This window comes from Coffea arabica, chromosome 3e (assembly GCF_036785885.1).
Source record: "Coffea arabica cultivar ET-39 chromosome 3e, Coffea Arabica ET-39 HiFi, whole genome shotgun sequence".
In the NCBI taxonomy this organism is placed as follows: Eukaryota; Viridiplantae; Streptophyta; class Magnoliopsida; order Gentianales; family Rubiaceae; genus Coffea; species Coffea arabica.
In genome coordinates this window covers 8598245-8626239 of record NC_092315.1, presented here as the reverse complement: position 1 = coordinate 8626239, position 27995 = coordinate 8598245, and the positions used below count along the sequence as shown (strand labels likewise).

General features: G+C 41.0%; 3 protein-coding genes across 9 annotated transcripts; all 3 read left to right on the top strand.

The window, feature by feature from the left end:
- The first annotated feature begins 180 nt into the window (after positions 1–180).
- LOC113736701 (UPF0481 protein At3g47200) lies at positions 181–2944 on the top strand. 3 transcript variants are annotated; one of them, XM_027263776.2, is made up of 3 exons: positions 181–468; positions 1281–1434; positions 1543–2944. In XM_027263776.2, the coding sequence occupies exons 2-3, from the start codon at positions 1328–1330 to the stop codon at positions 2756–2758; spliced, it is 1323 nt and encodes a 440-aa protein (XP_027119577.1). In that variant the 5' UTR covers positions 181–468; positions 1281–1327; the 3' UTR covers positions 2759–2944. The 3 variants fall into 3 exon arrangements, with proteins under 3 accessions (XP_027119577.1, XP_027119575.1, XP_027119576.1); XM_027263774.2 differs by having other exon boundaries at positions 1281–2944; XM_027263775.2 differs by lacking the exon at positions 181–468 and adding an exon at positions 491–628 and having other exon boundaries at positions 1281–2944.
- Positions 2945–11411: 8467 nt separating this feature from the next.
- On the top strand, positions 11412–20711 carry LOC113736577 (disease resistance protein RGA2-like). 5 transcript variants are annotated; one of them, XM_027263619.2, is made up of 5 exons: positions 11412–11553; positions 11764–12089; positions 12908–12980; positions 16861–20121; positions 20482–20711. In XM_027263619.2, exons 4-5 carry the CDS (start codon positions 16879–16881, stop codon positions 20686–20688), a joined length of 3450 nt encoding a protein of 1149 aa, XP_027119420.1. In that variant the 5' UTR covers positions 11412–11553; positions 11764–12089; positions 12908–12980; positions 16861–16878; the 3' UTR covers positions 20689–20711. The 5 variants fall into 5 exon arrangements, with proteins under 5 accessions (XP_027119420.1, XP_027119418.1, XP_027119417.1 ...); XM_027263617.2 differs by having other exon boundaries at positions 16728–20121; XM_027263616.2 differs by having other exon boundaries at positions 16698–20121.
- Positions 20712–20807: 96 nt separating this feature from the next.
- On the top strand, positions 20808–26707 carry LOC140038348 (uncharacterized). Its single transcript, XM_072083682.1, has 2 exons — positions 20808–20969; positions 21119–26707. The coding sequence occupies exons 1-2, from the start codon at positions 20808–20810 to the stop codon at positions 26705–26707; spliced, it is 5751 nt and encodes a 1916-aa protein (XP_071939783.1).
- The last annotated feature ends 1288 nt before the right edge of the window (positions 26708–27995 follow it).

The following is a 27995-nucleotide window of genomic DNA, read 5'->3' as shown; positions in this document are numbered from 1 at the left end:
CTAAAACTTAAACCCCGCTATCTAACTTGGGTGCGTCGTGAGGGGTTATGGCGTATCCCCGATTTGGTGTGTCGGCTCGGGTCCAAAGTGAATCGAGTCGGGGCATGTACCAGATCACAACAAAAAAGGGGGTTATAAAGGCTTGGCAAAAACGAAAAAACAGAAAATGTGAAGGAAAACACAGTAACGACGCATATAAGAAGCATTTCAAATGTCAAAAAAGCACCAATCAATTGACACAAAGGCAGAGTAACCAGAGGAGACCAGATTGCACTGTTCATTTGTCAACTCTCCCTTGTTTTTCAATAGTGTAGATATGTAGATTGTCGACAAGGATGTCGCAGGACAGAAGTTCCAACTCCAATTCCACACTTAAAGAGTGCAAAGTCAAAGTGTGGCAGCTTTCTCACATCAGCTCTATTTGCCTATTCTTGAGATTTAACCATCTGCTCCGTTTTCTCTTTTGAGGTATTCTTCGTCCTTCACTCTTATGTCTTAGTACTTGTTACTGATGAAATAAAGGGGTAATTATGTAGTTGCTGAAATGGATTTCAATGGGAGTAATGGATAATTTGTGGATCCGTTTTCTTCAGGGGTACATGACTTTCAGTTCCAATCTTCAGTTAGGGTAATATGCAAATATATATCCATTAAGTTTCGTCTGGTTCTGTTCATTTAGAAAATACTTCTATTAATTGCATAACTCTGCTTTGATTCTGGCTTTAATGTGTTATTGCTTGTTTCTACTAAGGAAATTATGCTACCATGGACAATCACACATGTACCTCTTTCCATCACCATCCCTGAAAGCCTCGTATAGAGGAAAGTTTTATCTTAGAACTTTATATTAAGCCTGCTGCCATGAATGGAAGTCTCTCCAGTCATTAATACACAAAATTCCCTTCTGATCCTTGTTCTACACCCTTCCAATTTTCTTCCTAATGTACTATATAATGAAAATTTCACTATCCTGTATAATAGAACATAAAGCACAAGATGAATATTTTGCTCGCACCTCTTGTTGCAGTCAAAACGGAAAACAAAAGACAGCTTCGCTGTTTATCTTTTTTTTTTTTTAAATTTTCCCTCCCAGTTTAAAGAAAATCTTATTGGTTGAAAAAGAACAATTGGCTCCCCATTACTTTCTTCTTGCCTTATTGCCTTACTTTGAGCATTCAACAAACATATTTATGTACTTGTCTTACTTTTTCTTTTGATTTCTTCTTGCCGGTTCCAAGTTCAAAACCAACAAACATGAGTTTTCTTCTACTTGTCAACAGAGAAAGGACTGGTCAAGAACAAAGTCAGGTTTCATCAACTGACTGGAATGGAAGCTGAAGAAAAAGTTGTAATTGTTGTTGATCCTGGAAGTGAGGTCAAAATCAGTGTCAATACTTCCAAGCCTATCCCCCCTGGGCAAGTAGAATTACCAAGGTACACACACTACTCTGCAAGCGCAATACATTTAGCATCCTTGATCAACGATAAGTTATCCATGTTAGCTTCAGATCCTCTTAATTATGGTACAGTTTGTATCTATAGAGTTCCTGAGAAACTAAGGAGGAAAAATGAAGAAGCCTATACGCCTCGGTTAGTCTCGATTGGTCCCCTTCACCATGGTGATGCCCAGTTGAAAGCCATGGAAGAATACAAATTCAAGTATCTAAACAATTTCCTGCACACTTTTAAAATTCCGCTAGAACTTTTGGCAGAATATGCCCATAGTCAGGAGAAGAATGTATGTGGTTGTTATGAAGATACCTACATCCGAGATCTCTCGAAATTATCAGAAGTGATTTTGTTTGATGGTATTTTTATCATTGAGCTCTTCTTAAAGAACTACTTTCCTGAAATGAGAGAGATGGGTGATACGATATTTGAAAATCGTTGGGTGTCAAGTGATATAGTGCACGATTTGCTGCTTTTAGAAAACCAACTTCCTATGAGGTTCATTGCTACAATGTATAATGGTTTTGTTTCCCGAAAACTGAGCAAGTTTTTGGATAATGAGACTGACGAGCCGCCATCTTTCGATAAACTAGCTTTTGAGTACTTAAAGAATGTAGGGAACACCAGGAAACTAGAGCCGAGTACGACCCATTCATTTCCTCGTGCAAGGCATCTGGTTGAGTTCCTAGCAGTGCTTCATAGGCCATCACATCCAAGAGCTGAACCAGAAGAAGGAAAGAAAGTAGAATTTGGCAAATGTGCTACTGCAACTAAGTTGCGGGCAGCGGGAGTAAAGTTCAGTCATGGAGCAGAAAAATGTTTATTTGATGTACGCTTTGAGAAAGGGGAGTTAGTAATTCCACAGCTCACCGTAAATGATTTCACAGAGACTTTTTACCGGAATCTGATAGCCTTTGAACAGTGTGGCTATAATTCCAAGGACATAACAAGCTATGTTATTCTGATGGATAACTTGATAGACACCCCCAAGGATGTTGATCTACTCATTGAACATAAAATCATTGTGAATGAACTTGGAAGCAGTGAACAGGTGGCAGATGTTTTCAACAATCTCTACAAAGAGATTGTAACGGATCCAAAGGAGTTTTATTTTGCTAACCTCTGCAATCAACTGAATGAATACAGCAGAGACTGGCTGCACAAGTTGGTGACAAAGTTAACCGAGTGGATTGCAAGCCTACGCCGTGATTATTTTCAGAGTCCATGGGCTATCATCTCTTTTATTGCTGCCTGTATACTGCTAGTTCTTACTGTTATTCAGACAGCATGCTCTATACTTCAGGTGTAAGCTCAAATCTCCTTGTAAGTTTCTTCAGAAGTGTAAGTTATTCAGCATTTCATGTGTGTGTGTGTGTGTGTTTTCCCTTTCCGGTTACTGAAGCTATCCTTGTAATTTGTTGTCGCATGATTGAAATCTGAAGATCACCTCCGCTTTTGTAAAAGTGAAATAACATTTTTTGCACATCTTCCTTGACTCTTTACGTTGTACTTTCTCTTTCCTTTTCATCTAATTATTCAATTTAATAAGATTACAGAGTCCCTATCTTTTGGTGTGAAAAATGCAAAGGGTGAAGTAATAGGTTTTTCATAGTACTGAGTTTGATAATATTGGATGGGACAGGATTGTATAAAGCAAGTGTTAGGTAAAAAATGGAGGAGATTTTATTCCATTGACTTGGCCTCCCTACGCTAATAACCAAAACATACATCTATTCAGAGTTCAGGCTACCAAACATCAAAGAACTGCATAAAGCGAGTGGCCAGTAAAATACAGCGAAAAATGATTCCACTGATGAAGCCAGACTAATTTGATTAAGAATGAATAGAAAAGTCAAGGTGCTTAGGCAAAAAACAAAAAGATACAGCTGGCCTTTGCCATCCTGCATAATGTAATGAATTTATTTTGTTTGGCGTGAACGATGACAAAGATCGCTTTGCATTTCCTATTCTTTTAGCACACGTCGTTAGGTGGGAAGTCGATGTTGTGAAAGATCAGATTCCATAGACGATGGATCGGAAATAATGTGAAAGAGATCAGGGTTTTATAATCCATCAAAAGCAATATTTGGCGAACTTATCTCATGGTCTCTATTCTTTGTTTCATCCAACATTCGTGGTCGGATACCGTTTTTCCCAAACCTTAATAAGGTGCATAAACCAAAATACCCGAATATGCAATACGTTACGCCTTAGAAAACACAAAAAGAAATCTTTTGTTCTGCATCCAATCATAATTGTGTATATATATTATTAGTATATATAAGATTTATTCAAATCATTTTACCTTAAACTTGGGCTTTCGGCCTCTAGTGTGAAACATACCTCTTGTTTGTCGGTAATGAACATGCTTGACTCAAATTTTATAGTGGCGGAGTCGGGATTAACATCCGCCGAGGGGTGAGGGGCACAAAAATAAATAGGATCCTTCTTACAAGTGCTGGGAGCTTTTGTTAACATGAAATGCAGATTTATTTTTTTGTGGAAAAAAGGTTCATCCAGATTAGTGCTCTGTTTTAAAACTCGGACCGGATCGACCGGTCGAACCGAGAACCGGCCAAGTATCCGGTCCGAGTCATATTAAAAAAACCGAAAATTTAAAATCCGGTCAAAGTCGGTCAAAAATCAGGTTTGACCGGGTTTGACCGGAAAAAAACCGGTTTTTCCGGTTCAACAGTAACTTTTTTTAAAAAAATTCAAACTTTTTAATATTATGTTTTGACTCCCTAAATTGTTAAAACTTATTGATATACCTCAAATATTTGATACTTTATAAATATTGTCCTAAAATTTGATGTTATTTTTCAATTAAATTCATAATTTTAATTTTAAACTTGTTAATATTTATTAAATAATATAAATTGCTACTTGATTGTTCTAATTTCTTTGTATTTTCTTGTTAAATATATTTGAAACATCAAATATATATGAATATACCTTTATTAATATCAATATATTATTAGATATTATATATATAATATTTTAATTTTTAAATAATTTTTATTTATGACGTCATCCGGTTCGACCCCTATCGACCTCCGGTCGAACCCATTGACCCCTGACCTCGGCCGAGTCGCTATCCGGTCCGGTTCTGAAAACATAGGATTAGTGTATAACTACAACGGAGGATAACAATTATTAATTTTTGGATTCACATAATAATTATTACTCTATGCATTCACATAATAGTTGAATTTGATTTAAACGTAGTAATGTGGAGGGATCGCGCTAGAAAAACCTAAAATGATATACTTTCTTTCTTATTTTCTATAAGAGACATGACAGTAGCATTTGCATCGTCCAGGATAAAGTTTGTTATAAAAAATACCGAAAGTTTTCCACTGTCAAAGAATTGAACAGCTGTTGCTCCATTTCTGAGGACACTTTCAGAGGAATTAATCTTTTGTGTGTGTGTGTGTGTGTGTTTGTTTTTTTTTTTTTTTGGTTCTGATTATTATTATTTATTTCCTTTTCTTTGTGAAGTTTCTTTTTTCTTGTTAAGATGAAATTCCGTTCCCAATACCAAAAAATTTAATAGAGGACAGCGGTTCCATTGACTTAGCCAGCCTACATCAATCATCAACACATATCTATTCAGGCCACCATACACGAAATATTTTTATATAGCAAGTCGTGAGTAAAATACAGAGGATGTCGATTTCAGTGATTCAGCAACTACTTTTATTCATAAAATACAAGAGTATTTGGGAAAAACAAAAAATAAAAATAAAAAACAAAAAGATTCCGGCCGCCTTTGCTGTACCGCACAGTGTGATTAGGTTTTTGCTGTGGTAGATATAAATGATCACGACGACCATTTTGCAATTCTTTATTCTTTTCGTCTACGTAGTTAGGTGTTAAGTCAACAATGTGAAAGATCATATCCAATTAGCGATGGACTGGGAACCATATGAAAGAAGAGGTTTTTATAATCGATGGAAAGCAAGATTTGGTGGAGAACTTAACCATATGGTCTCTAATCGCGACTTGATCCAAAATAACTGGATATTTGCCAGTTTTCCCAAAGCTTAAGGTGCCTAAGACCAAGTTCCCGAACAAGCTTTATGTTTAAAAATGCTTATTATGACTATATCTGGCAATTGGGCGGGTTGGACGGATTTTGGGCGGGTTGATATTGAGTTTTTATTTAAATGGGTTATGCCTAATCCGTCCAACTTTAAATTGGGTTAATTTTAGGTTAGGTCATCTCAAATCCATAACTCAAATATGACACAATATATTAATTAATAGATTTTGATACATAATAAATACTTATTATCAGTCATAATTTATGACCACACTTTTGTGATAAGTATGCTTAATTATGAGTCGGATTTGAAATCTATGAACCTGCTCAGGCAAGCGAATGAAAAAAATACATTTGTTATTTATTGGTGAGTTTTCATTCAACCCATTGTTGTTAATATGTGTGCAGAAAGTGATGGGTTGTTTGCAGGAATTTTGATGCTGTCTGGGGGCATTAGAAAAATGAAGATTACTTATATTCTCTAGCGAATGAACCATAATTTCGTACAATGAACTTGCGGTGATGTTTGGATTTTTTGTTGTATTATATTTGCATTAGGTCCAATCTTGAACTCGTTTAAAGTTGTACAAGCTTTTGGATGATTTTATTCCTCCGAAAGTTAAAAAATTTCTATAATAATATTTGCAATTGTATTGATATAGGTGTGTTTAAAAGGGCATTATTTGTAAAAAAGTTGCTTGTAGATAGACATATTTTTTAGTTACTTTTTAATTATCTTTTCAATTAATTTTTTATATCACATATTATCACATCATAAAAAATTATAACATTAATTATTTCAAATAATATTTCAACTAATCTCATGTCTAAACTCAACCTTCTCCCTTAACTGCCTTAACTCTATTCTAGACTATGGCTGTTTCACTTTGAACATGAGATGCGACAATCCTCCTTACTAAACTGCCCATCAAGTCCCGATCCATCTCCCCCCTCCACCACCTCTCCTATCCCTCTCCTTCACACCTTACCCTTCGCCGGGTTCCCCTCTTCCTCACTTTTCCCCCTCCCACCCTACTCCTCTCCCATCCTCTTTCACAATCTCTTTCCTCCTCTCTTCTCCCACTCCTTCCCTATGTTTTCCCCCCCTCCTTCTCTCTTCCTGTGTCGCCACCCCTTTTGACTGTATAAGCACATCCCAATTAGACTCTTATCAAATTTAGAGTTTCATTAAAGGTGCTATTGAGTCAAGTAAATCTCAAACAGCACCATATTAAAGTTCGAACTCAATAATTTTCTATGCTACTTGAGGAGGAGCTCAATCTCAAGATTGAACAAGTAAAAATTTTCAAATTGAACTCGACTCTTTGCCATCGTACACAAGCTTGAGCTTAACTTGAATGAGTTCAAAAGTCTTGTCAAGCATCATCAAGCTTGATCACTTGACTCGAACTCAAGTTCGATTTTTTTAATTAACCAGGAATTTTCTCCCTATTTTAATTTTTGGTCAATGAAATCACAGTCCCATCCATGAACAATGTTTTAATGAAGATCGAGTTCATGTTCCACAAATTCCATAACTCTCTTACATATAAATGTACTTTCGTAAAAAAAAAAATTAAGCTATATATTCAACCCGAACTCAATCAACAATCAGCCTGAGTCAAACTTTTACCCGAGCTATTTGCGATGTCGATAAGTTTGTCTCGATTACATCCCTAAATTTGACAAACTTCAAAGACATCCATGCATAACCATTATGATGTTGGTGGGGTATACATATAATATTTAACTCATTCACAATCAAGTTCTACATTTATAAACTCCTAAATACCCCACATGCGATTTTTTGCAAGTATACAAATCGTGAGCGAGCATAGGATATTAAGGATCGATCCCACAGGGAAGAATGACAATTACCGGTATTTTTTGAACTCCTTTATTATCTAGACTATGATAAACATAAAATTAATGAAAATAACACTAGAAAACTCCTAAAGATATGGAATTCCTTATCACTCTTGCAAATGAGATTACCGGTTAAGTGAATGCTATTTTCTTGGCTAATTATGGCGTAATTTCCTAATGCATGCGAAACCTACTCTCGTAATGAATCAATTATACTTGTAGCTAAACCATACCTACTCTCGTGGTTAAGAAATTAACTACAAGTTCATTTCTTCTATGAAATTACATAAAACAAGTCACTTAAGCCACGAAGGTGCACCTCTACTCTCGTGAGTATACTTTCTAGGTTTATCACTTCCTTGAACTAGTGTTAAATTTAAATTCTCATTGCAAACTCAATACCTTAAGATTATCACAATTAATGGCTGGTTAATCATGATTAAGAAAGCAAAAGTGATAAATAACTTGCTCAAAATAATATCATCAAAAAATCAAGTAAACATGACAAACAAGATATAGAAAGTTCATCAATAACTCTAGGCATAAACTTTAACTAAACATGTTAAAAACACAAATCCAAACTTGTATTATAGCTAAACATGAAATCAAATACAAAAGAAACAATAGTAGAAGAGATATCACCCTTGTCACATGAGATCAACCTTTCCATCTTGCTCCTAAATTTTCATCCAAATCTAACTATGAATACAATAAGGTAAAACTATACTAACTATACTATACTACTCTAACTAATAAACTAAGGAAAGTCTAGTGAAAGCTACATTTTTTATGAGTCTCTCTAGCCTTCCAAAGTTGTGAAAATATTCTCCAAAGACTACTATTTATAGAAGATTCAAGAGCTAAATAAGTTGTTTCTAGTTGTTATTTTTGACTCTTGAAACTTCTATGAGTTGTCTTTCCAACTTTCTAACCTTTTCTTGATCAGATACAGCCGGTTGATGAAAGCAAGGCAAGTTGATGAGCAAGTTATAAAAAACGGGTGAGAATACGCGACTAGAGAATATGCGACTTCAACCCACGTATTGCCAAGTTTCAACTGCTATTTTCTCGATGATGGAAGCCGAACTAGTTCTTGTGCAAAATATGAAAGTTGTAGCCTTTTGAGTCTCAAGAATCATCCAATTTGGAGCTCTGTAGACCGCGATATGATTAAAATACTATCAACTGGTCAGAGCTTTGTTTCAGTGTCCGACAATAAAGTTGCACTTTTGTATTTCGACTTTTTGACTATGAAAATGACTGAACTGGACTTCGATGTCTTCGTACCAAATGTAGATCTATCTTTTAGCTTCAAAATGTATAAAATTCACCTAAATCAAATGCTTGTAACTCAAGATATTGTCGAAATATCAAAAGGTGTCAAAGCTGTGAAACTTGCTTCCTTTTGTTCTTGATTGCATTTCCTTTTTGCACTTCATATTCTATTTTATCACTTTAAACCATCATCACTCATCCAAATATGTTCTCAATCCACTCCATTTAATGACTGAATCATTAAATCTACAAAAATATGAAGTTTTCACCATAAAAATCCATAGAAATGCAATTTTTACCACTTAAATCATAAAATGCATATTTTCGCTAGAATCTTAGTTAATTAACTAAAAAGTGACTAAAACACACCAAAACTAACCAATAAAATACACTAAAAACACGTAAAATATATACTTGTCACATTGGTTCCGTTTTAGAGCTATAGACGAAACATGATTCTAGGCAAATTTAGAATTTGACAAATTTGAAACAAATTTAAATTAGTTAAAGTTTGTAAAAATTGACTCGCAAAATATGACATATTGGATGGAGTGAAAGGATTGTATAAAGCAAGTGTTGGGTAAAAAATAGAGGATATTTAATTCCACTGACTTAGCCACCCTGCGTTAATAAACAAAACATATATCTATTCAGGCTACCGAACATCAAAGAGTTGTATAAAGCGAGTGGCCAGTAAAATACAAAGAAAAAATGATTCCACTGATGAAGCCAGACTAATTTGATTAAAAATGAATGGAAAAGTCAAGGTGCTTAGGCAATAAACAAAAAGATACAGCTGGCCTTTGCCGTCCTGCATAATGTAATGAGTTTATTTTCTTTGGCACGAACGATGACAAAGATCATTTTGCATTTCCTATTATTTTCGCAAGCGTCGTTAGGTAGGAAGTCGATGTCGTGAAAGGTCAGATTCCATAGATGATGGATCGGAAATAATGTGAAAGAGAACATGTTTTTAATTTTTACTATAATCGATCAAAAGCAAGACTTGGTGGCAGGGTCTCTATTCTTCGTTTCATCCAAATTCGTCGCCACACACCGTTTTTCCAAACATTAAGGTGTCTAAACCAAAATCACCGAATATACAATATATTCAAGTGTGCATTAAAAAACACATAAAAAGAAGCATGCGAATTTGTGATTGTTTTCAAATTCAAGAAATCAAGCTAAATTGGACAACGTGGGGTTTCGCTAGCGCTGACACATTTGATCTTCACCAATAAACTACAAACATCGAAAATCAACAAATGATTAATATATCAAAAACATAAATGGATGAGTTAAATCAAATCAAATATAACATTCACGGGATGCAAATTATAATTGTAGTGGGAAAGGAGCAGCAGGTGGAGGGAGAGTTTGGTATAGGAAAAAGAGAAGAGGTTAAAACTTAAATCAACAGCGCTTTAAGGCAATGTTTATTAAGGCAACAAACTCCTCAATATCTGGCCAGGGGTTCCTCAGCGTTTATTTAGCATAAGAATATGATAAATAGTCAAACTTTCTTTTTTTAAAAAAATTAGTTATTCCAGAAGCTTTTAGCTACAGCTTTTGAAGTCAAAAGCTGCGAGATAGCACTCACAAGCCCATAGGGCCATCATTCCTAATTGTTTATTAAGGCAACAAAACGCTAAAACCCTTTTGGACTTCGTTGCCAAAATAATCTTCCTTAGAAAATCTTTGTTTTTTTACTTGATGCACTTTTCATATCTTACTCCGTTAGTAATGTTTTTTCTGCATTATTGTCTTCTAATTTTCCACGGTGAGAATTAAGAAGAGGTAAGTTTGACTTAAACCTTGTTTGATAACTCAATTCAGCACTTAAATTTAATGGATTCAGATCTTAACATATTCAGATCGTTTGATAACCAAATATTGAATATCTGAATTAATTAAGTGGCATTGAATTTTCTAGACAAAACTTATTCCCAAAATTAAGTGATAAGCTATTCACTTATCACTGAATGTGATATGCACTCAAATATATTAGATTTAATGCTTAACAATTCAATAATTTAATAGATTCAAACTTCAGATTTTAGATTTCAGACTTCAATTTATCAAATACACCCTTAGTCACCCATTGCAAATTTGATATATGAAATTTGATTTAGTCACCTATTCGAACTTTTAGCGATTTTATACTTTTAATGTATTTTTGGCCCCTAAATTATTAAAAACTCATATTTGTTGTCTTGACGTCAATCTAAGGTGTTAAAGTTGATGAAAAGGCTATCACTCGCGATGTACAAAGAAAAATGGAAAGATTTTTTTTTTGTATTAAATTTAAAAGAATTGATGAATAATGTGTAAAATGGTGATATGTCTATTACCTTTGACCTAAGATCTAAGTCTACTGAGATTCATTAAAAAATGGAGAGCAAATTTGAAATATATACAAAAAAATGAAATCCTAAGACGCAATTTGATCAAATTTTAGCAATGATAAAGTGGCAGTCAGTCCTTAGTCAATAATTGTTGACCTGCAGTAAATAGTCAAGAACTTGATTGGAGGTAGGAAAAGATCAGGATTACCTCATTTTGAGCTATTTCTATTAGGGTTAAATGTTCAAATTCGGAAAAAAAAAAGACTATAAATACCACTTTAATAGTTCAGGGGTTAAAAATATCCAAATAACATTTGGAAAGCTAAAATTACAAAATCGTTAAAGTTTGAGGGCTAAATGGACTTTTGCCTTTTTTTAATGTAGCAGCTTCGACCTCAAAATGCTGACCCAATAATTTTTGTCCCTGCACCCTCCACTAGAAGCCATCAGCAATACTTCACATCCTCGCTCTCCTTTCTCATCGCACTGGACCAGCAGTTTCACTTTCCCCTGCTCTACGAACAAAGAGGCCGATTCTCGTCCTTTTTATTTTCTGAAGATCATTGACGTTAGGTATGTCTCCTCTTCATTCTTATCTTTATTTATATTTATGGTACATTTACAAGAAAATTATGATGGGTTTATTGCGTGTTGATGGGATGGGTCTTCCAAACGCTCAATCGCAAAGATCCAAAATTTTGTACGCATGATCTTATTTTTGTTTTGATAATTTCCAAAAATCATGCTCAAATGCTATACACTTGCTTCATCATTGGTACACAGATCTCTCACTTTTGGCATCAGATCTACCAATAGGCAAAGGAGACAGCCATGGGAGGCTTCTTCACTATCGTGGAAACATCCACCTATAAGCAAAAACAATTTTGAGCTTAGAGAGGCAAAGACTTAGAAGTGAATAAATTGGACAAGGAAGATTTCACAGGATTTGATCGTGTCATCTGGAGTTTTCAGATAAACTTGGACAGGAGACCTACTCGAGTCTGGGTTCAATAGTCTCACCTATCGGTCCATTTTAAGTTTCAAGCATTGCCATTTGACCTCACTCATGCACTTATGCTCTCTTGACATCCACTTGACCACACTCCTTGGTACGTATATCCATTCCCAAAACTTTTTTAACCTTGCTATCTCTTCTACAATATGCATCATTAAAAGGTGTGACAATGCCGTTCGTATAATGGATGCATTTCAATCTCCTTGAGCGTCATTTGCTGCTTGAGATTTGGATTTTATCTTTCACCTGAGGAACCTCACATTGTACAATCACTTGTAATTCCAAAAAAGTAAATAAAAATCACTGTGAGAGTACAGATACACCAATAAAGCTCTCAAGATTGCAATCTTTTGCTATTTTTGTCACTTGTGAGCTCTAGATAATTTAGGATAATAGTTGCATATGAAGAGGGAAAGTCTTGACTTTTATATGGCATGCTAAGCTTGCTCCAACACTCAAGAAACGAGCTATTAAATTGTTTGGGCTTCATTCTGCCCAACGTCCATTCTCTTCAAATGCTGTTTTGCCAGAAACCTTGCCTGTTTTTCGCGCATTAAAACGTTTAGATAGGGCACCCGATTGATCCTCTATCGCACACCCAATTGGGAAGGGAGGAGGGGAGTGGAAGGGGAGGAGGAAGAAGAAAGAGAGGGAGGAAGAAGAGGGTGGGGGTGGTGATGGTGGATGGTGGTAATAGACGGAAGAAGAAATGGTGTAAATATAAATTTTTTCATTTTTTTTTTTTGTATATTTGAAAAAAGAAGATGGTGTTTTTAGAATTATTTTTATTTATATATTATTATATCATTGTATTTGAAAAACTTGTTCTTCATGAAAATCAAACAAAGCCGTCATGTGTTGATGTTGTTGTTGGAGGGCGTCTATGCAGGCATTCTTATACATTTTTTACAGGGAGTTAGATAAGTCTTAACAACTTCGGGAAGAGGCAGGGACATGTCTAACCACTTCCAGGAGATAAAGCCTGGTAAATTGGCTCATCATATATGTCTTCTCTGTCTACTACGACTTATTTGTTATTTCCCCTTCTATTTTATTAGGAACTATCACGACTGTTTTTAATTAAGGTACTTGTCCCAACGGATGTAATGAGAAGGTGGTGGCATTAGATTGAAGAATTTAGATCCACAAAATTGTAGATGGATTTGGGAAAAACAAATATTAGATTTAGAAACTCTACCAACATTGTCCGATTGGGACATCCTATAAAATTGGAACTATTTAGGGTAGAATAGCAGGGCTCCCGTGTAATACACAAATCAAGAATCTCAGCCAAACATGGAGTCTAAACGTACAGCTTTTGTCAAAAGTTGGTCCGGTTACCAAAAATACGAGCAAGGATGAAGTTGGTCAATTAAATTTAGGGTGATTAATTCTTCAAAAAACATTAGGGTGATTAAAAAAGACCTCTCTATGCACCTAACATATTTAACCAATAGACCATTTTAATTTAACTTCACATTTCTAGAAATTTGTGCCTGACGCCCTATTTTAACTAATGTCCAATGGAATCTTTAGACAAAAATGAAAAAGAAAGGGTGAAAAGAAAATAATGGACGATGGAATCTTAACCATACAATTGGCTTCTCTAGAATATGACATGTGACAGATGTGGATAAATTAGGGAATGTGGCATAAGATAGCTATAGAAATTGCAATAAGGCCTTAAAGTTTTTAGAACTTATGTTTTGACTCTAGGTAACATACCAAAATTGTATTTTAGCCCTTTAGAGACCAGAGGCAGCATGGAGGTGAGTCCAACATTAGAACTGGTATACTTGGATTTGAACTCGAATTCAAATTGGCTAAACATATTTACGTAAGCTTGAACTCACTTGAGAAAGCAAAACAAGGTCAAATTGAGCTTAGTCAAACTCGAGATCCTAAACAATAATTGGTCCTAAAACTATTTGAGAGTTTGAATGTACATGTGTGTACACAGACACAACATATTCATATACATATCACTTTTGTCAAAAGTTGGTCCGGTTACCAAAAACATGAACAAGGATGAAGTAGGCCAATTAAATTTAGGATGGTTAGAAAAAAAATAGAAGGGCCTTTCTATGCACCTAACGTATTTAACCAATAGACTATTTCAATTTAACTTTATGTTTCTAGAAATTTGCACCTAACACCCTATCTTAACCAATGGCCAATCAACACTCTTTAGACAAAAATGAAAAAGAAAAGGTGAAAAGAAAAAATGTATGATAGAATCTTAACCATACAATTGGCTTCTTTGGAATATGACTTGTGACAGACATGCATAAATTAGAGAAAATGGCATAAGATAGTTATGGGAATTGCCAAAAAACCCTAAAAGTTTCTAGAACTTATGCTTTGGCTCTAGATAACATTCCAATTTTGTATTTTAGCCCTTTAGAGACCACAGGTAGCATCGAGCTGAGTCTAGCATGAAAATTGGTACACTTGAACTTAAGGTCGAACTCAGATAAATATATTTACCTGAGCTTGAGCTCACTCGAAAAAGCAAAATAAGGTCAAATCAAACTTAGTCGAACTCAAGTCCCTAAACAAGAATTGGTCCTGAAACTATTGAAGAGTTTGAATATAAGTAAATGTGTGTACACACACATATATACATATATATATATATGTATGTATATGTGTGTGTGCATATGTCTATACACACACATATATAGACGACACACACACTACTAATACTTCATGTGCAAAGCACATGATTATATTATCTTAGAATATTGCATCTTTTAGATATTATTAATAACCATCATACTTTAGCAATAGTATCACATGGTCTACTATATCATTTATTTTACATTCATTATTTATATCCAATTTTGTCGGATAAATCATCTAATCATACATTATGTCAATAGATTAGGTGATTTGAGACATTAATCTAACCTTTTTCTCCTTTTCTCTTTTATTTCACTCTTGTAGATGCTTTCAAATTGCTTACTGGTTCGCCTTCCCTACTTCTCTAAAACAAATTGAGCATCAGCAACGATAACTTTCTTTTTTTTTGTCTCAACATCACCTTTTCCCTAGTATTCATATTAAATTTTTTGACGATCTTGGAATTGGAATTGTCGGGAATAGAGAACTTTTCATTAACTGATAAATTGGAAGTAAAATGGAAGGGATAGTTTTAGATAGAAGTGCTTTATTATTTTAATTGTCACCATAATTCATATTTGTTACTTCGTTTTTTGTAACCACCACCTTTATTGACTATTATTGAAATGCAATTACTCTAATTATTGGAGAGGAAAGTACTTGGGCATCACTAAAACTAAGACCAGATTTTGCTAACACTCAAGTCTAAAATTGATGATACTTTTAGTATCAAAATATCTACATCTATATCTATATTTTGTAAATCTATTTGACTCAAGTGACCTTAATGTTCTCTCTTATGACATTTGAATTGAATTTTGTAAATTTTTTGGGTAATATTTATCATTCTTTATGCCATTTTATGATTTTTTCAGCTTTGTCCAGTTTCTTTTAATTTTTTTTACTACTAATTTTGACTTGTAAATAATCCATAGTGCTATGTCAGTTGTAAGACTATCTTTTACCATGAATGTTAAATTTTTAATTCACATTACTCAAAGAGATTCCTAATTTTTGTAGCCATTATCAAGAATCATATTGGTTGCTATTGATTATCATTGAAATGTAGTAAAATGTTTCTAATTATTGGAGAAGAAAGTAGTTTTGGTATCGCAAAAACTAAAAGCAAATTTTGCTTACACTCCTAACTAACTAACTAACTAAAACTCATAGTACTAAAATCAGATTGAGACATTGGGTGCAACATGCAAAATTCTTCACCTTCTTCTGAATTGGATATATACAACTCATTATTTCATCTACATGCTCAATGTTTCTCAACTCAATTTTTTTCCTTTTTGAATCAATATGGTATGATATAATATAGTGAATTTAATTATTAATTAACATTTTATCTTGTCATCAACTATTATTTTCTATGATGAATTTCAATCATCATAAATCATAAGACTATAATATGAAACTTCCATCATCAATTAATAAGGGTATAATTGATATAACAAAAACTAAGAACACAAAAATGCTTACACTCAAGGTGCCAAAATTCATGATACTTTTATCATAGTTAACGATTAATGATTAATGAAATATTTTGCCGTATACAAAGGGAAAGGCCTAGGCTTTAAGGAATTGGAGTCTTAAACCGAGATTATGAAAAGCTTGAGCTTCGAATTCAACTTGAGAAAAGGTTCAAACAGCTCGAGAAGAGCATTTGATTAGGCTGCTCACGAAGTGCTTGTGAGCTGCTCGGTTTGCGAGATGAAAAACCTGTTAAAATAGAACAAGGGAGATGACGGTAAGAAAGCAACAATGACGGCTGACCAATAGATTAGATTGGCTTCAAGTATTTGATTTGTTTTTGATGCCTTATTAGTTTTTGGTATTTCACTTTGACCCTTTAGCTTCAACAAGTTATAAATTGACCCATAGCATTTCTAAATTAAATTTGTAGTTTCATTTAATATATGAGATACAACTCATAAAAGTCCTTTGTATTAGTTATAAAATCAACCAATGTGCCAAGTTTAGGGATATCTTCCGCGTCTTTTTTTTATCTTCTTTCTTTCTCACCTAATTTATCTTCTCTTCTTTTCTATTCTGTCCTAAACTGCCACGATAGCCACCAATATCTATACTACCAATCTTGCAGCAAATTTTGGCTGACCGATTCTCTCCAAGCACTCAAAATGGTGCAAAGTGCAGAACTCCATTTGTGCTTGCAATTCACTTGTACGTGTTCTTAATTTGTTGTCGGTAACATCTGATATCACTCCTGATAACAGTTATTGGGGGAAATTAAGATGGCTGCAACTGAAGCTGAACCTTATGTTGGACTTGTTAATGTGGAGGGGCTCCTGCGAAAAGCAAAATCATTCACTGATGGAGAATTTAGTGGCATGGCAGCTAAACTGGGTATTAAAGGTCATCTCGACAAATTGATCCGTAGTTTGAAGATCATAAACGACATTCTCTTCGACGTTGAGACGGGCATTAATCGTTCTGAAGTTAGGGGCTGGCTCGAAAAGATCAACGGGCTAAATGCCCCGTTGGATGATCTGCTCGATGAGTTTGCATATGAAGCCCGCCGGCCGAAGGAGAAGCTGGTCAAATTAAGCAGATTCCTTCCTGAACTCAACCGAAACAGAAGGATGAGTCTGATGTTGATAGATGTTGGCTCGAAATATGAAGCATTAGCCCGTTGCGCTTCGGAAATATATGTGGCCAAAGCAAGTGAACAATATGATCATTTCCGAGATCGGGAAACAATTTCTTATGTTTCAGAGTCAAAAGTGATGGGCAGAGGTGATGATTTGCTAAAATTGAAAGAAAGGATAGTGGGTGCTGGAAATGATCAAGATTTATCCTTCATTAGCATAATTGGCATGGCGGGCATCGGAAAAACTACCCTTGCTAGATTTGTCTACAATGATAATGACGTGGTGAATCATTTCGATGTGAGAATTTGGAGCTGGGTGTCGAAAGAGAGTAATATTTTTAGGATTTTGAAACATATGTTAGAGTTTTTAACCTACCACCCTGTTGATGAAATGTCAATAGAAACGGTTTTACTGAAGCTACTAGAAAGGTTGAAAGGGAAAAAGTATCTGCTTGTTCTTGATGACGTTTGGAAACAGGATTACAGTATGTGGGATTCATTTACCCAGTGTTTGCTAAAGCTTGGTGGTTCTAGAGGAAGCAAAATACTGGTAACCACTCGTCTACAGCAAGTTGCTGATTTATTTAAACCAGGTTCAACCTATAAGGTAAATTTTCTGCCAGAGGACTATTGCTGGGAATTGTTTCGGCAAATAGCAGTTGAAGGAAGTGGGCTAGAAATGACCCAACAACTAGAGCAAGTGGGTAGAACGATAGTCAAAAGTTGTGGAGGTCTTCCATTGGCGGTAAAAGCAATGGCAAGTATCGCACGCTTCAGGAGAATTGAAGACTGGGATAAGATAGCAATAAATGAAGCACCAGGTTCTGAATTTGTCGATGATGTCCTAAAGTTGTCCTATGATAATTTGCCTTCAATATCACTAAAACAATGCTTCCTTTATTGCTCTATTTTCCCAAAAGGCTCTGTCATGGAAAAGGATGAACTAATACAACTTTGGATGGCACAAGGATTGCTTAATCCACCGCAAGGAAGGAATTTGAGCATGGAAGATTTAGGAGCCGAATATCTTGATATTTTTGTGCGGACATCAATTTTGCAGGATGCTGAACTAGATGAGGTTGATGGGAAAAAATTCTACAAGATGCACGATCTTTTACACGACCTGGCTTTGTCCTTATCAAATTATCAATGCTCGATTATGGAGGGGATAAAAGTTGGAACGGATGATTTTGGTGTACATCTATCTGTAATTAATTGCGAAGTATCCGTTTCACAACCCTCGACGAACAAGTATGAAAGGCTTCGAACATTGCATTGGGTGAACAGTGGAGTTCTTGGAGACGTGTTGAGGTACACTACTTCTCTTCGTGTCTTAATTGTGGTTGATTCGCTGCTTGAGGAATTGCCAGATTTAATAAGCAGATTAAAACTTCTATATTATCTGGACATCTCGAAGACCAAAATTCAAAGACTTCCAGATTCAATTTCGACACTCTACAATTTGCAAACCTTGAGACTCTATGATCTTATGGAACTGCCAAAGAATTTTGAGAATTTGGTTAATTTGAAACACCTTTTTATTGGGAATTTCCAAGACTTGGACAAGTTGAGTGTTTTGCCTTCTCAAGCTGAAACGGTGCTCAATCCTTCATCTCTTAAAGCATGCTTTAAAGTTCATTTACACGACAATTATCCAACTGAGAACTTAAAAAAGTTATTGGACCATCCAGATTTGTATTCGTGTCTCAGGATTTATCGCCTTGAGAATGTGAGTGGCTATGAGAAGGAGAAGGAGAAGGAGAAGGACACAAAAGAAAAGCTATCAAGTATATTAAGGATATCAACAATAGAAAGCTTAAGGCTTCACTGGAATGCAAGGAGGGAAAACTGCTACGATGAGGGTGTTTTGGAAGACCTTCAGCCTCACTCAGACATAAAAGATTTGGCAATTGAAAATTACAAAGGTCCAGCATTTCCTTCCTGGATGCAGAATACAAGCGAGCCGGTGATACTTCACCATCTAGTGAAGATGGAATTGGAGGACTGCAGCTATTGTGAGCAATTCCCACCACTGGGGCACCTTCCCTCTCTCAAAGTTGTCAAAATAAGGGGGATGGTCAATGTCAAAAGTATTGGGGCTGAATTCTATGGTCTTACAGATGGCGATGGTCAAAGTAGCAGCAGTGGCAGTCCTTTGACTGCACGTACAGTGTTTCCAAAATTAAGAGAACTCACACTAAGGGAGTTGACAAGTCTAGAGGAGTGGTCTGAACCTGTATCTCTTTCAAATCATTCTTCAACTGTCTGTCCTCTTCTGGAGAAATTTGAAGTTGAGCAATGCCCCAAGCTGGAACGTCTCCCAAACGTAATAACCAGCAGCCATGAGCATCTGCGCCGGCTAGAGGTTGCCTGGTGTGACAGTTTGGATGGCCTACCAGAGGGAGTTGTTGGACTTAAGTCACTCGAGGATTTAGAGATACGTGGCCTACCATCTCTTTCAAAGCTGTCCATTGGACATTGTCGCAACCTCACAAGTTTGACAATAGGTGGCATCTCAGAGGTCAGGAGAACTCTGCAGTCAGGAGAACTTGCATCTCTGCCCGAGCAACTCCAATATCTCTCAGCTTTGAAATTTTTCACAATATCCGGTTATGGTGGACTGGAGACTCTTCCAGAATGGTTCTCTGAGTTACAATCCCTTCAAATTCTGAAGCTTGAGTTCTGTTGGAAGCTTATGTATTTGCCAGCAGCAGAAACAATGAAACAACTCAAGAATTTGGATGAGCTTGATATCTGTTATTGCCCCCCTCTGGAGGCGAGGTGCACCAAAGGAAGCCGCCCAGAATTGTACAAGATCTCCCACATTCCCAGAATCATGATAAATTCTGAAGAAATCAAATTTCGCCCACTAAATAAGAATAAAAACGTAAGCTGCTTTTATCCAGTACATCTTCCCTATTAACTTCCTGAAAACAGCCTAAAATTCACTTGCCTGACCCCTATTCCTTCCCTCATTTTATTGGTGTTTTACTTTTTTCGAGTTTTGGTTTCACCTATGGTCAAATCTTCTTGGATTCAAATCCGGGGAATACGTGATCTCAGGCCTCTTTAATCCCCAAAAAAAAAAAAGCATTTTTTTAAACAAATACCCGCTATCCTAATTATCAGTAGAATGCTATCAATGGTATTAATCATCTTTTGGTGATAGACAACGGGGAATGGGATAAGGAGGTTATGTGTCTAAACAACCACAAATCAAGTTTACATTTCCAACATTTGTTTTCAGGCAACGTACACACAAACTCTGAGGAATAAAGTGAAAGAGAGCGAGAAATCTGGGAAGGGAAAAAGGAACGTGGGAGAAAGGAAGCAACAAGGGAGAAATGCAACACTCTCGTCCTCGCAACCGGCGGATCAAGTAAGACCTGAAACTCCGTTTCTTTCAATTCAGCCTGAGGAGGCTCACCTCGGCCATCCCGCATGCCCGAGGTGAACTCACCTCGTCCCTCATCAGAGCTCGTCCGCGTCTCGGGGTTATCCCTTAAACCCGGCCGGATCCCTAGTCTACCGTGCAGGTGACCTCGGCACCTCCACCTCAGCTGCACGCTGATGATGTCAAGCCACCTGACATCACCTGGGACCAGTGCTTTATCTGAAAAGCACTGGAGGCACTTAATGGCACCTGCACCATACTCTCCGCCATCATACCCAGAAGGCTACAGTGTCAGAGCCAGGCCATCTGGCAGGGAGCAGAGCCGTAATGGCAGGACATGGGTCCCACCGGCATAAGACCTCCGTCCTGCCCTCCACTCTCACTCTATAAATACCCCACACACTCCCAACAAGTAAGACACACTGTTCATTTGCTCATACTCTAGCATTTTCTCGTTCTCATACTAATTTAATCGTCGGAGTGATACCAGGGGAAAAGCCCCGCCATCCACTTCGGCCGCGAGGATACACCTCACCTCAACCCAGAGAGGTCTGATTTAGGTCGGTCCAACTACCCGCCAAAAATCGCCTCTTCAATTGGCGCCGTCTGTGGGAACGAGATTACTACTAAAATGAGATCCACGCGTTCCAGAAGCGGAAGAGTTCCCTCAACAGGGGCTGGGCAGACATCCGGAGCCCAGCAAGATCGTATCTCTGAGGAACATGGGTCCCAAAGGACCCAGCCCAACAATGAGGAGGCCATCGCCAAGATGGCCGAGTTTGTCACGGACAACCCCAACATCTTTGAGGAACTAGGAAGGTACCTCAAGAGGCAGGGAAAAGAAAAAGCCGAGTCTTCCAAGAGGAGACCGACGAAGTCCCCTGAAGTGCCCTCAGGCGAGGACTCCGAAGATGGGCGTCTATCTCGGAGCACCTCCAGGCGAGCCTCATCCAAGGCAACCTCCAAGATTGCCTCCATCTCCCGAGCGTTTTCTCGGGGACTACTGGGAAAACGAGCCGAGGACCCACCTCGGCGTCCCGGAGGCCTAGCTTTTGATTACATGAGGGCTCCGCCCTTCACTGATGACATCAATGGGGAAATGGTACCCCCAAACTTTAAGCTTCCAAATTTGCACACCTATGACGGCCGAGGTGACCCCGAGGATCACCTCCGCGCCTTCATCTCCGCATTCCGACTCTACTGCGTCCCCGACGCCGTGATCTGTCGGGCTTTCCCCATCTTCCTGCACGGGACCGCCCGGAAGTGGTTCTGGAGTTTAGAACCGGGGAGCATTTCCTCCCTGGATGAGCTGATAGACCGGTTCATCCACCGCTTTGTGTCGTCTCGACCAATAACAAAGACTTCAGCTTACCTCTTGAACCTGCAACAGGGTCAGGGCGAGTCACTTCGCTCATACGCCCAAAGGTTCAATGAGCAGAATGTACAGATACCTGACCAGAACGAGCAGGTAACTATCGCTGCCTTCACCAACGGGTTAGTGGCAGGGATCTTCAACACAGAAATCCATCGGCAATACCCCCGTACACTACGGGAGCTCTGGGAAAGAGTGGACCAGGGAATCCGAAGTGAAGATGTAAATCGCATGAAGCGAGAAGCCCAAGCATTTCGTACGGGGCAAGATCCCCGGAGGAGGAAAGACACTGGCCGAGGTGAACCAGGCCCAAGTGGCACTTCAAACCAACCCCGAGACCGCCGAAGTGTCTTCGACCGGATCGTGAAAGGCAGATCGTCCACCTCGGACGCCGAGCTAACGCCCCTCAATTCGAGCCGGACCCACGTCTTGGCTGTGATGAGGCAGAATCACCTCGGCCGCAACCCTCCCGAAATTCCGGGGAGGAGAGATAAGAGGAACTCGAACCTCTACTGTGCCTACCACCGTGATGTAGGGCACGAGACTGAAGACTGCAATGACCTGAAGCGGGAAATCGAAAATTTGATCCGGCAGGGATACCTGAAGCAATTCGTCCGCAAGGATGGAGGCTTCAACCGAAGCGTCTCCCACCGGGAGAACCGGGGCCCCCGCCGAGACGACCGACGGGACACGAACATGCATTGCCGAGGTCCCGAATACCGTAGGGAGGACAAGCAGCCCCCACGCGATGGCTCACCGGGCTACGGCCCCAACATCGCCGGGGTGATCAACACCATCGCGGGAGGACCAACGGGAGGAGACAGCCAGAACTCCCGGAAGCGGACATACCGCCAGGCCGAGATGGAGGTGGCCGAGCCGAGCTCTCGGCTGTCCGAGGTCATCACCTACGGTCCCGCTGACCCCGTTCCTGCGGCCTCCAGCAATCATGAAGCTCTTGTGATTGAAGTCCTCACCAACAACTACGTAGTCAAAAAGGTCTACGTAGACCCCGGAAGCTCGGTAGACGTCTTGTACTACCGAACTTTCGAAAGTTTGAAGCTGACCAGGGAGCAACTCACTCCTGTCAGAACTCCTCTCGTGGGATTCGGGGGACACGTCGTCCACCCGGAGGGCATGTTGACCCTGATGGTAACAATCGGGCGTCATCCACGCTGCCGAACTGTGCTTGTCAGTTTTGCGGTGGTCAAAGCAGACTCCCCCTACAATATGCTGATAGGCCGGCCCACGCTCAATGCTTTGAGAGCCGTATACTCCACCTACCACCTGAGCTTTAAATTCCCAACATCTGCGGGGGTGGCCGAGGTAAGCAGCGATGTGGGCGCCGCCCGGGAGTGCTACCTCGCCACCATTCAAGCAGCAGTCACCCCCCGGCCCTCACCGAGGTCAGAAGAAAAGAGGCCAGCGGTCCTCTCCATAGACTGCATCGACCCTCAGAAGGCAGAAGAGCCCAACAGGCTGGAACCCGGGGATGAGGTGGAACTAGTGGTAGTGGATGAAGCGAAACCTGACCAAGTGGTCCAAGTAGGGGCTGGACTACCCTCACCCCTGAAAGAAGAAATGATCTCCCTGATCAAAGACCACCGAGACGTCTTCGCGTGGTCCGCGGATGAAGTGGTCGGAGTGCCACCCGAGCTCATGACTCACCAACTCAACGTTGACCCGCAGGCCCGACCTGTGCGACAGAAACGAAGGCACTTCGGCCCCGAACGTAGCCAAGCCATATCGGATGAGGTCGACAAGCTCTTGCCGGCCAAGATAATCCACGAGGTCCAATATCCCACCTGGCTGTCCAACCCAGTCATGGTAAAAAAGGACACCGGGGGATGGAGAATGTGTGTCGACTTCACCGACCTCAACAAGGCCTGCCCCAAAGATTGCTATCCTCTGCCAAGGATAGACGCCCTCGTCGACGCGGCGATGGGGTATGAAATCCTCTGCTTCCTAGATGCCTTCAAAGGGTATCATCAAATAGGAATGAGTGAGGAGAACCAAGAGAAAACGGCGTTCTACACCGACCGAGGTACTTATTGTTACACTACCATGCCCTTCGGGCTAAAGAACGCCGGGGCGACCTACCAAAGGCTGATCAACCGACTCTTCCAGAATCAGATCGGCCGCAATGTGGAGGCCTATGTGGATGACATCCTCGTTAAAAGGCTCGCCACTTCATCCTTTCTGTCAGACGTGAGGGAAGTCTTTGGTGTCCTGCGAGACTCGAGGATGAAGCTGAATCCCAAGAAGTGCGTCTTCGGCGTCACCTCGGGAAAATTCTTGGGGTATCTGGTTTCCCACCGGGGAATCGAGGCCAACCCCGACAAGGTGAAAGCCATTCAGGACATGTCTCCACCTCGGAACATCCGAGAAGTCCAACGGCTAAATGGACGCCTGGCCGCGCTGAATCGCTTCCTGTCCCAATCAGCTGAGAAAGCTCTGCCCTTCTTTAAGGTGCTCAAGAAGGCTGATCAGTTTGCCTGGACGGAAGAGTGCCAGGCTGCTTTCGACAAACTGAAGCAGTACCTCCATCACCTACCCACTCTCGCTTCACCTCGGCCCGAGGAGAAGCTCTACCTCTACCTCTCCGCAGCCGATGAGGCCGTCAGCGCTGTTCTTATCCGGGATGAGGGCACCCAAGTGCCCGTCTACTATATCAGCCGAGCTCTCCGCGGACCGGAGACCCGATACACTCAGGTGGAAAAACTGGTGCTGGGGCTAGTTCACGCCGCTCGGCGGCTGAAGCCCTATTTCTTGGCTCATCCCATATCCGTCAGGACCGACCAGCCTCTCCGACAGATACTGGTTCGACCCGAGGCCTCCGGGCGCCTCACTAAATGGGTCGTCGAGTTAGGGGAGTACGACCTGTCGTATGAGCCGCGCACCGCCATAAAAGCTCAAGCCTTAGCCGACTTCTTGGCCGAACTCACCTTCACGGAAGGTCCGGAGTCCACCTCCGCCTTTGCCGAGGTGTCCACCCCATCCCTGTGGACATTGTATGTGGATGGATCCTCTAATGGGGACGGCAGCGGGGCTGGACTGCTCCTGGAAGGACCTCAGGGAGAAGTGTGCTCTTACGCCCTCCGCTTTGGTTTCCCAGCCACCAATAACGAAGCCGAGTACGAGGCCTTAATTGCTGGACTCCAGCTGGCTCGCAGGCTCGGCGCCCATCAAATCCACGTCCGCAGTGACTCCCAACTCGTTGTACGCCAAGTCCTTGGTGAGTATGAGGCCAAGGATGAGACCATGCAACGATACCTCTCCAAAGTACACCAACTCACCGCGTACTTCGAGTCCTTCGAAATTCAAAGAATACCCCGTTCCCAGAATAAGCGAGCCGACGCCTTATCCCGGCTGGCTTCTACGTCATTCTCTGACCTCAACAAAACTGTCTTAGTGGAAGTCCTGAGTGAACCAGGATACGTGGAAGAGGTGGCCTGCCCCGTGCACTCTGAAGAATCATGGATGACATCGTTCATCCTTTTCTTGGGTCAAGGAGTCCTCCCTGAAGACCGAGCCGAGGCGAGAAAAATACAACGCAAGGCGGCTCGGTACGCTCTCCGCGATGGAGAGCTGTACAAACGTTCCTACCTCGGCCCATGGCTGAGGTGTGTCACTCCCGAGACAGGACGCCACGTCCTCCAAGAGATCCACGAGGGCTTGTGTGGAGCTCACGTCGGCCACAGAATGCTAGCCAAGAAGGCTCTGCTTCTTGGATATTTCTGGCCCTCGGTCCGACAAGACGCCCAGGACCTCGTTCTCGGCTGCCATTCCTGCCAAGTCCACGCGCCCGAGTATCACCAGCCCGCCAACTTCATGGTTCCCATCACTTCACCCTGGCCATTCGAGCAATGGGGGACAGACATCATAGGTCCTTTCCCCAGAGCCGTCGGGGGTCATACCTTCCTGGTAACCGCTGTGGATTACTTCACCAAATGGGTTGAAGCCGAGCCACTGAGGACCATCACCGGACTGGCAATTCAAAAATTCTTTTGGAAATGCATCGTCTGCCGCTTCGGCATACCACAGGTAATCATCTCGGATAATGGGAGGCAATTTGCCGAGAACCCCTTTAAAACTTGGTGCACAAACCTTGGCATCAAACAACATTTCACTTCGGTAGGCCACCCCCAGGCCAACGGCCAAGCAGAAAACTTCAACCGAACTCTCTTGCATGGCCTCAAGACTCGACTACACCAAGCTGGAACATCTTGGGTCGAAGAACTCCCTAGTGTTCTTTGGTCTTATCGGACCACGCCGAGGTCGGCCACGCAAGAGACCCCCTTCTCTTTAACATACGGCGCCGAGGCTGTCATCCCTGCCGAGATCCTTACCCCCAGCCCTCGGCTCGCAGCCTATGCAGCCGAGGTGAACGTCGAAGAAAGGCAGTTGGATCTCGACCTCGTCGATGAGCGAAGGGACCTCGCCTCAGCCCGGATAGCTTCCTACAAGAGCACAGTGGCACACTACTACAATGCCCGTGTCAGGCACCGTCGATTCCAGCCTGGAGACATGGTTCTGAGGAAAAACTCAGTCAGCCGAGCTGAACCGCAAGGGAAACTATGCCCGAAGTGGGAAGGCCCTTACCGAGTTGTGGAGTCTGACCTCAAGGGATATTGTAAACTGAGCTACCGAGATGGCTCACTGGTGCCGAGGTCTTGGCACGCCGAGAACCTCAAAATGTATTGTGCTTGAATTTTAATCAAGATATGACTTCGGATCTTACGTTATTTTTCAACATCGGTTTCACGTTATTAAAAAATAAAGGGGGACAAGCAAGGGACGAAGTCAAAACAGACGAAGTCAAAGCAAGAAATTAAAGTGCGGAGGTGAAAAGAAATAAACTTTCATTCAACAAAGGAGCGTTACAAAAAATACAAGGCCGAGGTCGGAGTGCTACTAAGCGCTCTCCACCTCGGCCACCCCTTTAAGACCTACGAGCCTAGACCCCTGTCTCGGCTCCATTCCCCTTTTCGGCTCCCTCCTGGGTAGCCTTCTCTCCGGCCTCCTCTCCACCGGGGTGAAGCTCTTCTCCATGCTCTTCGCCGATGTTCCCTCCAAACACTTCACCCGTCCCTTCGCCGAGGCCTACATCGGCTTCTTCTCCTCTTTCCTCCTCGAACGCTTCGTCCAGTTCAGACAGCCATTTGTTGAACTCGTCTTGAACCTCGGCCAGGTTCCTCCCGGCTCGGATGCCTTCAGCCATCCGATCGCACAGCTCCGTGGAGTCCTCGTTATAGTGAGCACTGTTCCTCAATGACTCCAAAGCCTCGGAGGGCAGATGAGCTGCGGCCTGGTCTATGGCCGAAGTGAAGCCCAGCATGAAGGATGGCCTTGTCAGCTGGCCGAGATCCCCAATGAAGGTCTCGGACCTCCGGAAATTCTCGATGGCCGAGGTCCTCGCGCTATCAAGGGATTGTTCGTGATTTTTCTTCGCCTCCTCGGCCCTCTTCTGCTCTTCCTCAAGCGCGGACCTCAGACTGTTGGTTGTGATCTCGGCCTCCTCCCCTTTAGCCTCGGCCTCCTTGAGCTGCCTCTGAAGCTCGGATTTCTCAGACTCAGACACCACAAGCTTCTTCTTCAACTTGGCAATCTGATCTTGCAGCTTGCCGGTGTCCTGCTCCTCGAGCAACTCGCAGTACCGATGTGCCATCTCGGCCACAAAGGCTGTGTTGGAGGCCGTGGTCACCATAACGCTTTGGAGCATCTCGGCCGGGGTCAGCTTCCTTGTGAAGTCCAAGTCTCTTGGCAGAGTAGACTGCATCACCAGGTCTTGGGCGACCCGAGGATTCGAGCATCGGTCGTTGACCTTGAGCGACCAATCCGGACACCACTGCTCGCCGGAGTGAGATTTATCCTTCCCAAAAAACACTGGGGGGCTATGGTACCGGTTCCAGAGCGAAGTCGCCGTCACCGCGTTGACCGGAGCTTTCAGCTGTTTGCCTCGGCCGTGTTGAGGTGGAAGTGCCGTGGTCACCCCTAG

Bases quoted from the DNA above. Each gene is read 5' to 3' on its own strand.
- LOC140038348 (XM_072083682.1), top strand. From the start codon at position 20,808: ATGTCAAGCCACCTGACATCACCTGGGACCAGTGCTTTATCTGAAAAG. The intron at 20,970-21,118 runs GTCCCACCGGCA...GAGTGATACCAG, and splicing joins GCCGTAATGGCAGGACATGG to GGGAAAAGCCCCGCCATCCA.
- LOC113736701 (XM_027263774.2), top strand. From the start codon at position 1,328: ATGGAAGCTGAAGAAAAAGTTGTAATTGTTGTTGATCCTGGAAGTGAG.
- LOC113736577 (XM_072084672.1), top strand. From the start codon at position 16,879: ATGGCTGCAACTGAAGCTGAACCTTATGTTGGACTTGTTAATGTGGAG. The intron at 20,122-20,481 runs GTAAGCTGCTTT...ATTTGTTTTCAG, and splicing joins CACTAAATAAGAATAAAAAC to GCAACGTACACACAAACTCT.